At 39.6% G+C, this 14,412-nt stretch overlaps 1 protein-coding gene and 1 long non-coding RNA gene across 3 annotated transcripts; one reads left to right on the forward strand and one right to left on the reverse strand.

Annotated features, from left to right (window-relative positions):
- The first annotated feature begins 6,949 nt into the window (after positions 1-6,949).
- On the forward strand, positions 6,950-13,337 carry LOC116922110 (spondin-1). Of its 2 annotated transcripts, none has more exons than XM_045173178.1 (7): positions 6,950-7,405; positions 11,688-11,899; positions 11,986-12,090; positions 12,155-12,334; positions 12,411-12,630; positions 12,718-12,867; positions 12,923-13,337. In XM_045173178.1, the coding sequence occupies exons 1-7, from the start codon at positions 7,156-7,158 to the stop codon at positions 13,120-13,122; spliced, it is 1,317 nt and encodes a 438-aa protein (XP_045029113.1). In that variant the 5' UTR covers positions 6,950-7,155; the 3' UTR covers positions 13,123-13,337. The 2 variants fall into 2 exon arrangements, with proteins under 2 accessions (XP_045029113.1, XP_032784424.2); XM_032928533.2 differs by having other exon boundaries at positions 6,951-7,405; positions 12,688-12,867.
- On the reverse strand, positions 7,094-9,998 carry LOC123471570. Its single transcript, XR_006646345.1, has 2 exons — positions 9,778-9,998; positions 7,094-7,449 (listed from the first exon to the last, which is right to left on the reverse strand). It is a non-coding gene; the product is annotated as an uncharacterized LOC123471570 (long non-coding RNA).
- Positions 13,338-14,412: the final 1,075 nt, after the last annotated feature.

The raw sequence follows: 14,412 nt of genomic DNA on the forward strand, positions 1-14,412 counted from the left end.
TGCCGCGAGTGGTGACCAACGGATCCGTTTCCCTTCACTGATGGACAAGTAATCGCGCCCTCTTTCCTCCGTACATGTGAGTATAATAGTTCGAAGGCGCTCAGATTTCAATCCGTTCGCGGAAGTATAAAGTCATGTTTCCTTTTTTCAGAGTTTCAATGTTGAATTTCCGTTCACGGATTGTATTTCAATTTTCAGTGTAAAATTTGTATTACAAGTATTACAATGTTTACAGGATTTGTTTCCGTTTACGGATTGTTTACCTTATTTATACACGCGCCTAATTCTTAATTTTCATTGACCACTTAAAACCACTTAATTAATATTCATTGAATTGTTGTTTTCTCTAACAGTTGGTTTTTGAAAAAATTTCCGTTTTTTCGCTGTAACGCATAACTCGGTCTAGCCGATAAAACGGAAATTTTAGCTTGAGCGCGCTAGTGTAGACTGGCTGTTGTCGGGCAGGTTCGGCACTTCGTTTTTCCAGAGAAGTCCCGACTCGTATCGATCGCCTAAGAATTTCGTCGTTTCGTTTAGGATCTTGTTCGCGCGTACTTCTTCTTCGCTAATCGGCACCTTGACTCCTGCTCGGGCTTCGTAAGTCTCGGTGAGTAGAAAGCGATTAATTGCATTCACAAGATCTTGGTCGGGTGGGGGCGCTAATGAGAGTGAGTTGCACTGCAGTTGTGCAACGGCGGCTGGAGAGATCGGTCCAGCTATACACCATCCAAAGGCTGTTCGTAGTCCTAGCGGGGCCCGCTCGTTCAACGGATCTCTTTTGATTTCCAGGACCTCTTGCGGCGCCATATTGTCGCGGGTGAAAAGGGAGATTGGTTATCTCTTCGCAGAGATGAGTCATCCGCTCCTTGGACAACGCTGCGATCGTGGTGAAGAAATTATCGGGAGAAGTCCGCTCTAAGAAAGATACGCAGATATGCAGTCCGGAAGGGGAGTAATTCGCGCGACGGTATAAAACGCTGCCCCAAATCTGCGTTAGATGAGTCTCCATCGGGTGAGCTCCCGGACCTGGGCTCCGTAGGAGGAGTTCCCTGGTTTCCCAAGAGGTCTTCAGACGCTTCTCCAACTTTTGGTAATGGTTATCCCTTTTGTTTGAGTTAAACCATTGTTTAGAATTTAAGTCATCACTTGTTGTATTCGTTTATTCTTGTCCTAATACAACTCGTGTGACAATATCACACGAGCCGATCAACACGTTAACGTCCACGGAATTTTGGGTGGGAACTTTCAATCCGGCTAGATGAGGCCAATCCTTAACCAACTTCTTTAGGTCAACGTTTTGGTTTCTGATTCTTAAGACGGGAACGGAGTAACAGTTCGGGATTTCGAAGGAACTGCTTTTGTCCAAAGAAGAGATTCTGAAAGACACCTTTGTTGTATTTGCGGTTGGGTCGCGGCCGTGATACGTTCCGATTCTTGAAATTCCCTTCTCGCCTTGAAGTCCCAATTCGTTTGCAAGCGCGTTGGTTATCATTGAGATTTTACTTCCAGGATCCAGCAATCCATAACCGGTCCAGGTTCGGCCATTAGCTTCAATTAACATAGGGACGATAGGCAGCAAGGACGTTTCACTTTCGTAGCCGTAGGAGACCAAGCCGTTAAACGGGCTCTTTTGAGACGAGGATGACATCGGGCTCGATCGTGGCGTTTTCGGGTACATCCTCGGTGCTCCATGGAGAAGAGGGTGGTGAAGACGTTTACACTCGTCCATTCCACATTCCCTTTCCTTCGTACACCCGAAACTTAGATGGCAGTCGTCAAGACAACGGTAACAGCATCTTTTTTCTTTGACGATTTCTGATCGTTCCGTGGGATTTAAGGCTTTAAACTTCTCACAGAGATAAAGGCGATGAGCACCGTCACAATGTGGGCAGGACGCAATTTTTACAGTCGTAAAAGACCATGGGATTCGTGGTCGATTTCTTCTGTTTTTCGTTCGACGACCTGTGGACGTTTTCTCGAGTTTTCGGATGACTGCCTTGCTGGGGTGTGGGGTTGACGCCAACACGGACGAAGTATTCCGCCATCGTAACGTCATCGAGCCACGTGTCCAGGTCGAGTATCGTAGGCAATCTATCTTGAATTCGATAGCTCACTTCGACCCATTTACTGCGTAAGGTGGGCGGCAATTTTCCAACCAATTGAGCCAAAGTTGTACTGCTGTGTAGTTCCAGTCCATATCCACCCAGTTGCAAAGTTGCGACGACTGAACGGAGTGTGGACGAAAACTGCTTTAACGATTCGTAGTCGCTATCTTTAAACGAAGGTAGCTTTAAGAGAGATGAAGAGCAAGCGGTTGAAATGATTCTTGGATTTCCGAACTTCCGATGCAGCTCTTTCAATGCGAAGGAGTATAATCCAGGGTTGAGTAGAACTTCGCCAAGATTGTTCTGAATTTCGGTCGTCAAGCTTGCACGTAGATGATGTTGACGTTCAGCATCGCTGAAACATGTGTCGTGAATTTGAACCTTGAATGACTGGATAAACATACGCCAATTTATCGGGTTGCCTTCAAACTTCGGTGGTTCAGCTTTCCGCGGTCTCGATGATGAACGAAATGTCGGAGGTGCGTCATGACGATTTACGGCAAATATCCAGGCATCAGGAGAATACACCGTTGGTTGCGGAGCGTGAACTGGTTTTTGAGGCGGAAACGTTTGTTGCGTAACTCGGTTGTTGACGGGTAGCGACGACATTGTGGTTGTTGGAATTGACGGACGAGCGCTTGAGGTGAATTGCTGAGCTATACTTGGATTTGGCTGGTTGAATACGTTTGGTGGTACGTAGCAGGAGGCGTTGGCATTTAGCTTGGGAATCGACGAGAACGGCTGGTCGGACGTAGACGGCTGTTCTGACGCAGCCGGCTCGTATTGAGAGCATGGTTGCGTTGACGTTGCTGTCCCACATGGTATACGGAAATTTGGGATAAGCGTAGCAGGTGGATGAGATGGGACGGCAGAAGGTTTCCAGACATCTGTTTTGTCAAACTCGGACGTTTCCATTTCGTCGATCTCTTCGGCAACTGCTAATTCGTCTGCGAGCTGTTTGCGTAATAAGGAGCCAGTGTAGCGTTGTTTCTCCAGCTCCATTTGCAATTGTCGTTCCTTACGTGCTGCTTCAACGCGCCTTTCTTCTGCTTTTCTAGCGATTTCCAACTGCTGCATACGTTCTTCCTCTGCCTTCCTGGCAATTTCGAACTGCTGCATACGTTCATCCTCTTCGGCTTGTTGTAAGGCTTCAGCTCTTTCCTGTTTAATCTTTAGTTGCATTTCCTTTTCTAGCCGCTCTGCCTTTTGAAGTTTACGGCGTGTCGATGAGGCTGATGAACGGTTAGAAGTGCTACTGCGGCTGGAACCTGAAACTGACCTTGCGCGGGCCTGACAGGAATCTAGGTAGTTGGCCACGTCAGCTAACGCCTTCGAATGTTTGATGGAAATATCAATTCCCCAGCTGGTTTCTCTGTCCAGCTCTTCACCGTCGAACTTACAGACTTCCACGTAGCGATGGTGAATTCTTTCAATTATGTGGTATGCACGGACCAAGCCAACTCGATATATGTTGACTGTACCAACATCTTCTAGCATCCGGACGGCAAGGAGAGCCTGATTGAGTGACTTCGTGTGAATTCTCTTTGCCTGAGTACGGTAATGCTTTAGCTCAGCAGGATCGTTGGTCGTTTGCCATTCTTCCAATTCCTCCTCCGGTTCTTCTTCTTGAATAGCTTCAAGGGGAAATGCGTCGCTGGCCATGCTTGAATGATAACGGATGACGTAAGGGAGCAAATTGCGGAATGGATACGTGATCTGCCACGCGGGACTGATTTGCGAATGTAACACGTTACACGTTATTTAAGACACGAGCTTGTCGACGAGACGGGTACAAGCTTAGGTTTTCGACAATCAAGTTATTAGGACAGTACTTCGAGCGTAGACGACTCAGGGTGCTATAGGGCGAGCACGTGTGAACGTAAATCGTCTAATTAAGTTCTGTTCTAAAAGTAACGCTTGATTGTATATCCTCTCACTGAGAAACAATGTCGGCATGAATATTCGTGCTGTGGCGTAAACGATGTGGACGATACAGAGCGATAAGGCAACTACAATTTTACGGATCAGTTCGTTGGAATTCACGATTCTCGGTCGATGCACCAAAATGTTATCGATACGCACTGACTTTACACTGTAGGTAATTTTCGATACTCTGTATTGTTTTACCGGCATGAAAAGATGAATAGGGTACCCACTGCTAGGAAGAAAAGGGAAAAATCTAAATTATAATTATAAAAACTTAATTTTTAACGTGAAGAAGATGGGTTCTCCATAAGACGCTGCAGCCGCAGCAGACCAAGTTGGACACAAATGAGATTTTCGCATTTGTGGAAAACGCGCAACGCAGGATGTTTTACTGCTCTATTCCTCGTACTTTGATTGGTTGTTTTTAGCAAAGATGGCGGCTGAATACCCAAAAACCTGTACGTAAATTAATATTTTTTAATGAGGTAAAACAGTAGTTTTGCCTTTCTTTATCATACTAGAAATTAAAAAAAAATATGACGTTGAGGCGTTGAAAACGGACCAACCGGTTTGAAATTTTTCTAAGAAGTCAGGAATCCCGGTAGCTTTTCCAATATTTAAGATCTTAAAAAAGATGGTCTAGACTAGGCTTGACAAATATTTTTTTACAACTTTCTGATTGGGGTTTGGGCAAATTTGTTAAATCACCTTGTACGATCCATTGCTTATGTGTTTACAAATATGTCCATCTAAACAAAGTAAATTCAAGCAGAGTAATATTCTTTTAGAATTCGATGGATCGCCATTCCAGTATTTCCTTCAAACCACTTTTGATTGCCACGGCAAAACAATCAATATTTGAACCGTAGAAAAGGGTAGCTACGAGGATCTTATTCGAATATACCTGAACCAGCATACTCCAAACTCCAAAGGTATTCGATATTATGTCAAAGTTGTTCGAAAACCACAAATGAAAAATGAGCATGTGCACTGTTAAAAATTTGACCCGCTTTTTGGGTGTCATAAATCCCGAAAGTCAATTCTGGCATAACGGGTGCATAAAATCCCGAAAATATTGGCATGGAAATCAATCCTAAAATCGGAAATTTTTAAATTATAAAATCGGTATTTTACCCGGTATTTAGCCCCTAAAATTGGGGGTTAAAATGGTATTATCACTGATAAAAAGAAATGGATTTGGTGGGGTTTGAACCCAAGGTCTCTTCATTACATTGTCAGATGTCAGACGCCTTCACCACTAAGCTATGACTATTTTGATTACGTGTTAAGATTTTAATTGAAATATCAAATTATTAAAAAAAAAAATTCTCACTTAAAAATTAAGTAAGTTACATTTAGAATATACGAGTTCAAATTAGTTACAACCTTTTTACTAATCAGATACCAAATTTTCACAAATATTATGCACATTCCGTAAAACGGATTTTAAAATTCCAAATATCGGAATAGTCGTCTGCTTTTCGTCGCTCGTTCTGAAAAGTGAATTTTAAAATTGCGAATATCGGAAAAGTCGTCTGGTTTTCGTAACTCGTTCTGAAAATAGGCGACGGCTCCCTGTTTTTGGGTGGCCTTTCCGTTTTATGGGTTCACTAAATCGGAACCATTTTTAACAGTGTGATAGCGCAAAGAGAATTCTCTTGTTTTGGCATAATAATTACATTAATTGTACGGCACTTCACCGGAATATTTGTCTACTGCATTCACTTATAGTCCGACAAAGTCTTGAACAGGGCAATACCAGGTTTTCCAAGCTACTGCCGAAAGAATAATACGAAAAATATATACAGTAAATCGATCAGTCCCCTTATTTACATTTTTACAATTTATGGAACTCTTAAATTTTCAAATTAACATTTAAAATAAGAAAAATACATTACACATTATTTTAAAAATTAAAATCAGTTCAATAGAATATTTCAAATGCAATTCCGAAAGGCTATAGAAGGGAATAGCCCTAGACGGCCACTAATATTACATTAAACGAGTCACGACCTGATTGCTGCATTAAAAAAAAAATCAGGCTTATTCTGCAAGTGATAATCGTTTGTGTTTCAGAGACAGGGGAGCAGGAGAGCCACACCTTAAACAAATGTCTCGTTTCGGAATGACCGTGGACACCAACCCGACCACGGCCTCCCTCCCCCAAAAAAAAACACTGATGCCTCCAAACTCAGCTATGGTAGGGGAAGCAGGAGTCATCAATGGTGATCGCGAACGTGCTCTTTTTATACTCCGTCGTTACACCACGGTCATTTCTGAGCATCTGGCCTCATTTCTGTGAAACTGAACTAGTTCTATTTTCGTCATAACGTCATGACGAAACACGTCTAGTATGCTAATTCGCTGGGACTGGTTTCTTTATTTCTACTACAAGCTTACTTTACTTATTTTAGTCGGTTGCCCTTAATTATATCATGTATTAAAGTAAAAAAAGGATTGAGATGTAGGCGAACTGTATTTCATAACAGCTGCATTATAATGACCTGGGTAAAAAAATTCTTGAAGGGTGAAAAATAAGAAGCTCAAGAGGCTCAATCTCACGTTTCCATTCGTGTTCTTCAGAAAGAAAAAGCGAGAAAATGTATCCATAATAAAAAAATTAACTTTAATTTAGTTTTTTAAAAAATGTGGTATTAATGTACATATTATACATATACATATATATATAAATATATATATTTTTTTATCTGTTAGAGAAGAAAAATACTCCCTTAAGTATACTGAGATTTCGCGGAGGACCAATAAGGTTCGTTAGGTAATGCGCAAGAACATCTTCATCTCAAAGCTAGTTTGTTACTTTCGCATTACACTCGGCGTCAAGCAAAAATTTGTACGGCTCTGGCCGAATGTCTTGGAGACGTTGTGTCCGCCAATCGCAGACTTTTCCTTTGTATTTTATGAAACGAAAATTGTTCACTCACTTATTGCAGTTGAATCGGGAGTGTTGTGTTAAACTGGCGAGAAGTTTGGTGGTCTTCGAATTGAAATCAAGCGTGCGTACTTGGCGAAAGTTTGAATTGAAAATAAGGTACATTTTTCGATTTCCATGTCGTCTGAATCCAAGTGTGTATTCATTAACATAGTGGCAACCCTTTAAGCTGAAATGATGAATAATCAGTACTGGTATAATGCGTTCGCTGTGGCATTCAGTTTGGTTTGTGTTATCCGGTCACCAACTGAGGCTCGCCCTGAAAACAATTCGTTTATGGATATGGATGAACCTAGCACGAAATCATGTCAGCCCGATCGCCTAACCGTTTACCGAGTAACGCTCAACACATTTTGGAATCACAAGAATTTCCCAAAACATTATCCTCAGTGGCGACCTCCCGCCCAATGGTCTAAACTTGTAGGTGGGTCTGTCATGTATTGATAAGCCTAGCCATTATATCGGTGCCTATAAAAAAATGATAATAAAAAATAAATAAAAATAACAAGTCGTAAGATGCACATTTCATAAAAGAGCTGCTGAATCGTGAGGTAGAACACTATAAAACAACTTAATTGCATCTGCAAAAGGAGTACTCATAAATGATTGATAGATTGAAGATTCGAATAGAATAAATAGCATTTCATCTTAAACGACAAATAGTGAACAATTTCATCGCGAAACTCTATTTCTATCACTCGTTCAATCTGCCTCACAATCTGCGAGTACATCTATCGGTGAATTGCATTAGTTAAATACTAAAAGTACTAAGAAGACAAAGGAATTTCGTAAGATTTTTTATTTCTGTGAATTCTTTAGATAAAATGCTTTATCATGAACCGTTTAATCGAAATGTGCATTGTGAAGTACCGTACCACTATAACCGGTTCACCATCAACGTTCGAGAGATCTGGCGACTTTTTTCCTTTTAAATTTTTCGGTAGCGCTAGTTGGTATGGTCTTATGGAAATTATCATAACGACATTCATACGGTAAATCTGGAACGACGACAGTTCTTGGTATTCTACATGAGATCTTAACAATGAAAATTTTACAAAAATAGAAACTAGCTTTTCCTGAAGGCAAAGGTTTTTTTTTCCCCGTTTTTATTGTATTTGGCCGTTACACGATAAATGCAACAATCTAAGGGTACGTAGTACCAGATCAAATGTCGTAAACACAAAACGGGGTCATGAATTTTTAGTAATACCCGCAAGAGAGGACAAGAGAAGACGCACTAATAAGTTGCCAACGACAGTGTTCTATTATTAGAATTTCAAGCTAAAATCATCGCAACTCTAAGATCGCTATCACTTGGCTTCATTTTGAAATTGGCACGGTTAAATTTACAGTCGCAATCGTAACTGAGTTTAGAAGCAGCGTTAAAATAAGAAATTGGGATTTATGCAATCAATCGCCGTAGGCTTGAAAATAGTGACAAAAGTTAAAAGGGAAAAAATACGAGAACGCTTACTACTGGATGCATCTGAATTTTTGCAAAGAGAAGTCCGCTTATTGCGTATATCAAGGTAAAAGCTGTATCGTATTTTCATGTTTCAGTGCCTTGGGAGGAAACCCCTTATTTAAATATGGTAGTCATTTGCGACACGTCCCACAGGCAAACAGATACAAATGATCGGTGAAAGTTAACTGGTAAAGGTTATCTTGATTCTCGTCTCTTATCTAATAGTTAAATCTGTTTAATAGGCCACAAGGTCTTGAAAACATGTATGATTATAAATTACTAATATAAACGTTTTGTGTAATGCACCCCGGCTCTTCCTCTAGCTTTCAAACAACCCATCACTCTGTAAGGCTCAAAGCGTTGGGAACCGTTAAAGCAACTCTTTACTGTGTGTCATGTCCCATACATTATGCTAGCAATACTGGCATTATTTTATCCAGAAATAGAAATAAAAAAAAAAACAAAAAAATTTTACGGGTAAAAAATGAAAGGAAAATAAGTCACAATTAACTTGGGACGATTGCGACGAAAACAAGACGCCTTGCTGTGATTATCCAAAACTTTAAGACGGAAAAGGTCACCAAAATTTAAAACTATCCAAATAAAAATTATATCATTAGATTCTTTAAGGTGACTTGTATAAGGCTGATAGAATCATCCCAATAGCGCGCTGATATATAGTTTTCATTAAAATAGTGACCGTTCCTCCGGTTTTCCTACAAATACTCCCGTGATCGGAATTCTGGTTAGCAATCAACTAACCATTTGCGTTTAGTGCAGTGATAAGTCATGTAAATACTTGATGACTCATGGGAAAGGGATATGTACGGCAAATCGAAGGATAGGTTTCCGACCACGTTAGTTGACATGTTAACTATTCAAATGTCCTACAGTTGTAAAATAAAGATTGTTTTATAATTAATGTACCTTTTTAAATTTAAAGTTTAAATGCAAATATGTTTAACACGTTCAAAAGAGTTAAGTTTAGCCAATATGGAGGACAGGTAGCAATCCTAAAACCATCTGTCCCTGAGCCGTGATCTCAACCTCAGACTTACTTCGCCTTAAAGGCGCGTTCACACCAGAGGTTTTTCGGCTAGCCGAAAGATGAAAGATGAAAACCAAAAGACGACAAAATTTCGTTTTCATCTTCGACTATTCACACTACAAATTTGTTCATCTTGGTAGATGGCGCTTATTACTTTTTTCGCTACTTAATTATTTGTGTCGTCTGCAGATTTTCTGATTTTTGTGTGTGATTATTGTGAGTTCTCTTTTTTCTTAAAATTAAAATGGAAGTAGGAATAGAAGAGAGTAATTAAGCGACTAACTTAGGCATTTTTTTCCAGAAACTATGAACAACAACACGAAACAAATCACGAGGAACACACGACTTCTTGAAAGAATGACAGCAGACAGATTTGGCATTGATGATGTTGACCTAATATCAAAAATTAATTGCGCATCAAATGGAAAGCTGTGATTGGCTGTTCAGTTTTCAGCTTTCGTTTTTCGGCTAGCTGAAACTTTTCGGCGCCGAAAAGTTTAGAAAGTTTCGTCTTTGGAAAGATGAAATTTTTTTCGTTTCAGCTCGTTTTTCAGCTCGTTTTTTTCATCTTTCATCTTTCGGCTAGCCGAAAACCTCTGGTGTGAACGCGCCTTTATTTCGTCTGCTTTTAGTTCCTTTACGTCCGGAATATCCGGAATTTTCAGCCGTGCACGCAACCAAATAGGAAAATTACAACACAAATTTAATGAAGTTGTACTTTGATTAGACGGAAATGCCAAATTAAGAAACTTCCTGCTCCCTCAGGCTTAAGACCAGGGAAAAATAATAAAAGAGGATTTGCATTTCGATTAAATTTTAAAACGTCTGTTGATTAACGACAACCTTTTCCTGAAAGACTGGCCGCTACCTACTTCATGCGTCAACTTAAAATTTAAGTTAAAAGGTTTTTTTTCTTCATGTATACAATCACTATACCCTGCAAAACTCTCAATGAAAACGAAAATGCAACATACATATCGTACAAATAAGTTTGACGGAAAAAGTGAGAATAGATTTTTAGTACCTCACGTATTGTTTCGTCTTTTTTGCGTGGATTTGATTGAAAGAACAATAAATAAAACACAAATTACAGCTAAACAGTTGTTATAACTAATCTACATGATCGTAAAAAAACTTCAAAAGATATTTGAAAAGGATTTTTTTTTTCAAAAATCTCTGTCCAACGTTATCAGCATCAGCTATCCAAGATTCGTATTATCCCTGAGAGATTTAGTTTACTAAATTACCGAAGGTTTAGGGGCCTTAAACGCAGCACAACTTACAATAGGCTCCTCCTCCAGATAGGGACCCGAAAAGGTTTATTTGAATTTTTTTCCACCAATAGGAATGAAGGAAAGCGAAAAAACAGCATTAACGATATTTTTAAGCTGAAATTAGTAGATTTAAATTATGACAAAGGTAACAAATGATAATGCACGCCATTTTATTGTCTTAATTGTTAAACTATGTGACAACTAGAATCTTTTTCTCGTATATAACAAAGTCAACAATCGGCCATTTTGTACTGTATGGGGTGCTTCAACATTTGGAAAATAGATGGCACCTTTGTACTTTTTTCTAATTAAAAATTAAAAAACTAGATGTCACTATTTCTTATGTAAACAAAATTGGAAAACAGCAACTATAACAACTAAAACTAACCTTAAATCCCGAAGGCACCCAAGGGGCTTTATGCGATAGTGTTGTTCAGTTTCTGCTTTTTTCAGATTCACTTCGTTATTTCGTTCTGTTTTTTCCTGTTTTTTAGTTTCGTTTCGTCATTCGGTTAGTTAACTAAAACGAATCGCATTTTCGTTTTTGACGTATCGTTTTCGTATTTGTTGTTTTTTCCTTAAAAAAAAAAAAAAATCTGGTGAGGCAGTACATCTTTGGAAGTGGAAGGTTTATATAAGAAAAACCATTGCCGGAACAAGAGTTCGATTTTTCGCAAAATCAAATCGGCAAAAAAGTCAGTTTAAAGCTTCTGGCGCAATAGTAAAAAAAAAAAAAAAAAAACTACGTAGGTGTCCTATGTCGCGCAAGCACCTTCCGGTAGTAAGCCGCTCACGGGTTAACCGGGGCCGAGCCACAGCTGAAAACACGGCATAATAAAAAAAAAAAAAATTGACCTCCCCCACTCCCATCCGGGTTTTACAGGCAGTAACAATTCTTTTTATTATTTTACGGTCATAGGCCGTTCACACAACAAATCGTACATATTGTACCGTCTTAATCACAAGGCCACTAGAGGACTAAAGTTGTTTGCCGAAGATGGTCGGAGTGATTATCTAGATACCCAGTCTCAAGGAGAAGGAGGAATCTACGACGAGTTCAATGCACCAGCAATATTGTCTGGAGAAGGAAAAACAGAAACAGAGTTTTTTGTTGACGGGAACCATTCAAGAGTTAGTTCATTTTTGTCTAATCCTTGGTAACTGATCAGCATCCACTTTTCTTCCCTTAACGTTTCTTTTTGAACTGGCTAATAAAGGTGTCATTGATTTCCAAACTTGTTCCATCTCCTGATTGGTTCATTGGAATTGATAGTTTAGATCTTTGCGCTAACGGCAAATGGCTGAACGGTATCAGCATTGAGGTGAGATATGAACCAACTTTATCTTAGCGTTAAACTGTGCTTTCATATGCATTTTCCATTAAAGGTTGATGTAGTAGACGCTGGCACAGACAATGGCTTTTCTTTCACTTCCCCAAACTGGCCAAGTGAACCTCAAGAAAACATCCGTCATTTGAGTAGTAACTTTCCAAATCATCCCGCATCAGCTTTCTTCTATCCAGGGGTTCGTAAGCTTCCAACCATTGCCTTGTTTCAGTTTTTTAAGGTAAAAGTTAAACAAATAGAGGATCGCACTTCTATCCCTGAAAATTATATTAATAAACACACGTTCACGTTTCTAGATTAAAGAATATGAATTGAGTAAAGTATTCCACTACAGCGACGAAACAATTTCCCAAGAAACCAAAAAGATTGAGCAGGTTTCTTCCGTTACTGAAGATGGAAACACATCTGTTTTTCATGAAAATACGACGAATCTAGCTGTTTCTGTCGTTCGCGAATCGGAAAATTTTACACGTTATTCGATCGAAAATGACACAGCAAAATCAGAACAGGAAAAAAGTAAGCATTTCACAATTTTACTACCAGATCATTTCTAAAAGAATATTAATTTTGAAGATTTATCCGTGAACAATACATCTTTACAAGACATCTTTCGGACAAATACTACAGACGGCACCACGGAAAAAAGTGCAGATGAATTTAACGGACTTGTGTCGTTACCTCTTCATTTTCCTGATACAACAACTAAATCCAAGGCAAAACCCGTCAAGGCTACTAAAGCCTTTCTTCGAAACCGTACGCTTGTATTGCTCAAACCGAAAACCTTTATAATTATTTGACTATCATTAAGGTCTACCACGGGACTGTGACGTTGGAGTGTGGTCAGCGTGGTCCCCATGCTCTAAAACTTGTGATATAGGGGTCTCTGAGAGATACCGAAAGGTAATAAACCATGCTAGACGAGGAGGACGACCGTGCCCTTCCTTGGAAGAGAAAAAATGGTGTGGATCTGCTCGCTCATGCAATCGAAGCTATTTCAACTGGTCATAGAGACAATAGAAGCAGAATGCGCTGTCAAAATGATTTTTACATTATCATTCTCTTATTTTATTAATTTCAATCAAAAACCGCATGGAAGACAAAAGTATACATAGCGTATGTTATGCATTCGGAAAAAGCCCAGGCTCGTCACAGTTGGTGTATACAATGGCTTGTGTAGTTGCTTTACAAACGTATACAATAACAGATGGAGATTTGTGAGGCAAGGAATTTTTTAGAGATTTTTAACATTCCCTTCTCTTAAACAAAAGTTATGTCTCAACAGAAAATGCATAGTATGGTCTATGAAAAATGAGTTTATTTAGAAAATTATCACTATAGAGGAGGAGAAGTCGCGACTAGTGCAGCAATTATTGTTTTATGTGCAAGGCCTGGAATATGCCTCTTCATTTCTTTCAAAATTAAAATAATGTGAGTGATTAGCTGATTACAATATTTGAAGTTGGCTTGAAATATTCTACCCTAGCAGTATTGCCAAACAGACTCGAGTTACGAGCTTTTTCGCTAAAATGCGCAATAAGACATGGTATTCAAACGGCCTACTCCACATGTGAAACAACGCCACAATGTCAAGGGTAGGGACTCCGGTATTGGCATAATTATATTTATTAGTAAATTTAAGGTATGCACGCAAATTGCTTACCTTTGTGAATCTTAAGCCAAAATCTATCTTAAATTAATTAGGTGAATCCGAGTGAATCTAAGCAAAAATTTAGCATTTTGTACACTTTGCCAAGGAGTTGTCTCGTTTCTCGTTGTCTCGTTCAAAATTTCTGAAAATGGACGAATAGGGTGGAATGTTCCACGGTGGACATACAGAGCAGACTCTTTGCCTGCCCTACGCGCCTGCTATTACTTGCTAAAACGAAACTGGATGAAAAGAGTTGAGCAACTTTGTCCTTCGTCTCAAACGATTCTACGTCGTGGAAATCTAGTCTGCGGAAGCTTTTTCTTAGTGTGTGTGTCGTTTCTTGATTTTCTAATGCAGTAAATGCCAACTGCATTTTAACTAGCGCAGTCTTTTGTCATAGAAGCTATCGCTTCCATTTTTCCTATTGAAGTAAACAGTTGCGCAAGAGATTCAAACGAGCGGCGTTCAATTGCGGAAATGGAACGGTTTTTTTCAGTTGTTTTTTAAGTAATTTTTGGTCGGAATTCCAGATTGTTTGGCACGCGAGTCGACACAGTGGCGATGGTAGGTAGCCATCGTAGGTAGCCTAGTGCTGCCCTCTTGACCCGCTGGATTGCGGTTGCCTTGTCCTGGCCCGTCCAATTGCCCAT

This window comes from Daphnia magna, linkage group LG4, assembly GCF_020631705.1.
Source record: "Daphnia magna isolate NIES linkage group LG4, ASM2063170v1.1, whole genome shotgun sequence".
In the NCBI taxonomy this organism is placed as follows: domain Eukaryota; kingdom Metazoa; phylum Arthropoda; class Branchiopoda; order Diplostraca; family Daphniidae; genus Daphnia; species Daphnia magna.

Excerpts from the sequence above, each read along its gene's own strand:
- LOC116922110 (XM_032928533.2), top strand. The coding sequence starts at position 7,156 with ATGATGAATAATCAGTACTGGTATAATGCGTTCGCTGTGGCATTCAGT. Across the intron at positions 12,091-12,154 it reads TGAACGGTATCAGCATTGAG|GTTGATGTAGTAGACGCTGG; the intron begins GTGAGATATGAA and ends TTTCCATTAAAG. Across the intron at positions 12,335-12,410 it reads CCTTGTTTCAGTTTTTTAAG|ATTAAAGAATATGAATTGAG; the intron begins GTAAAAGTTAAA and ends TCACGTTTCTAG.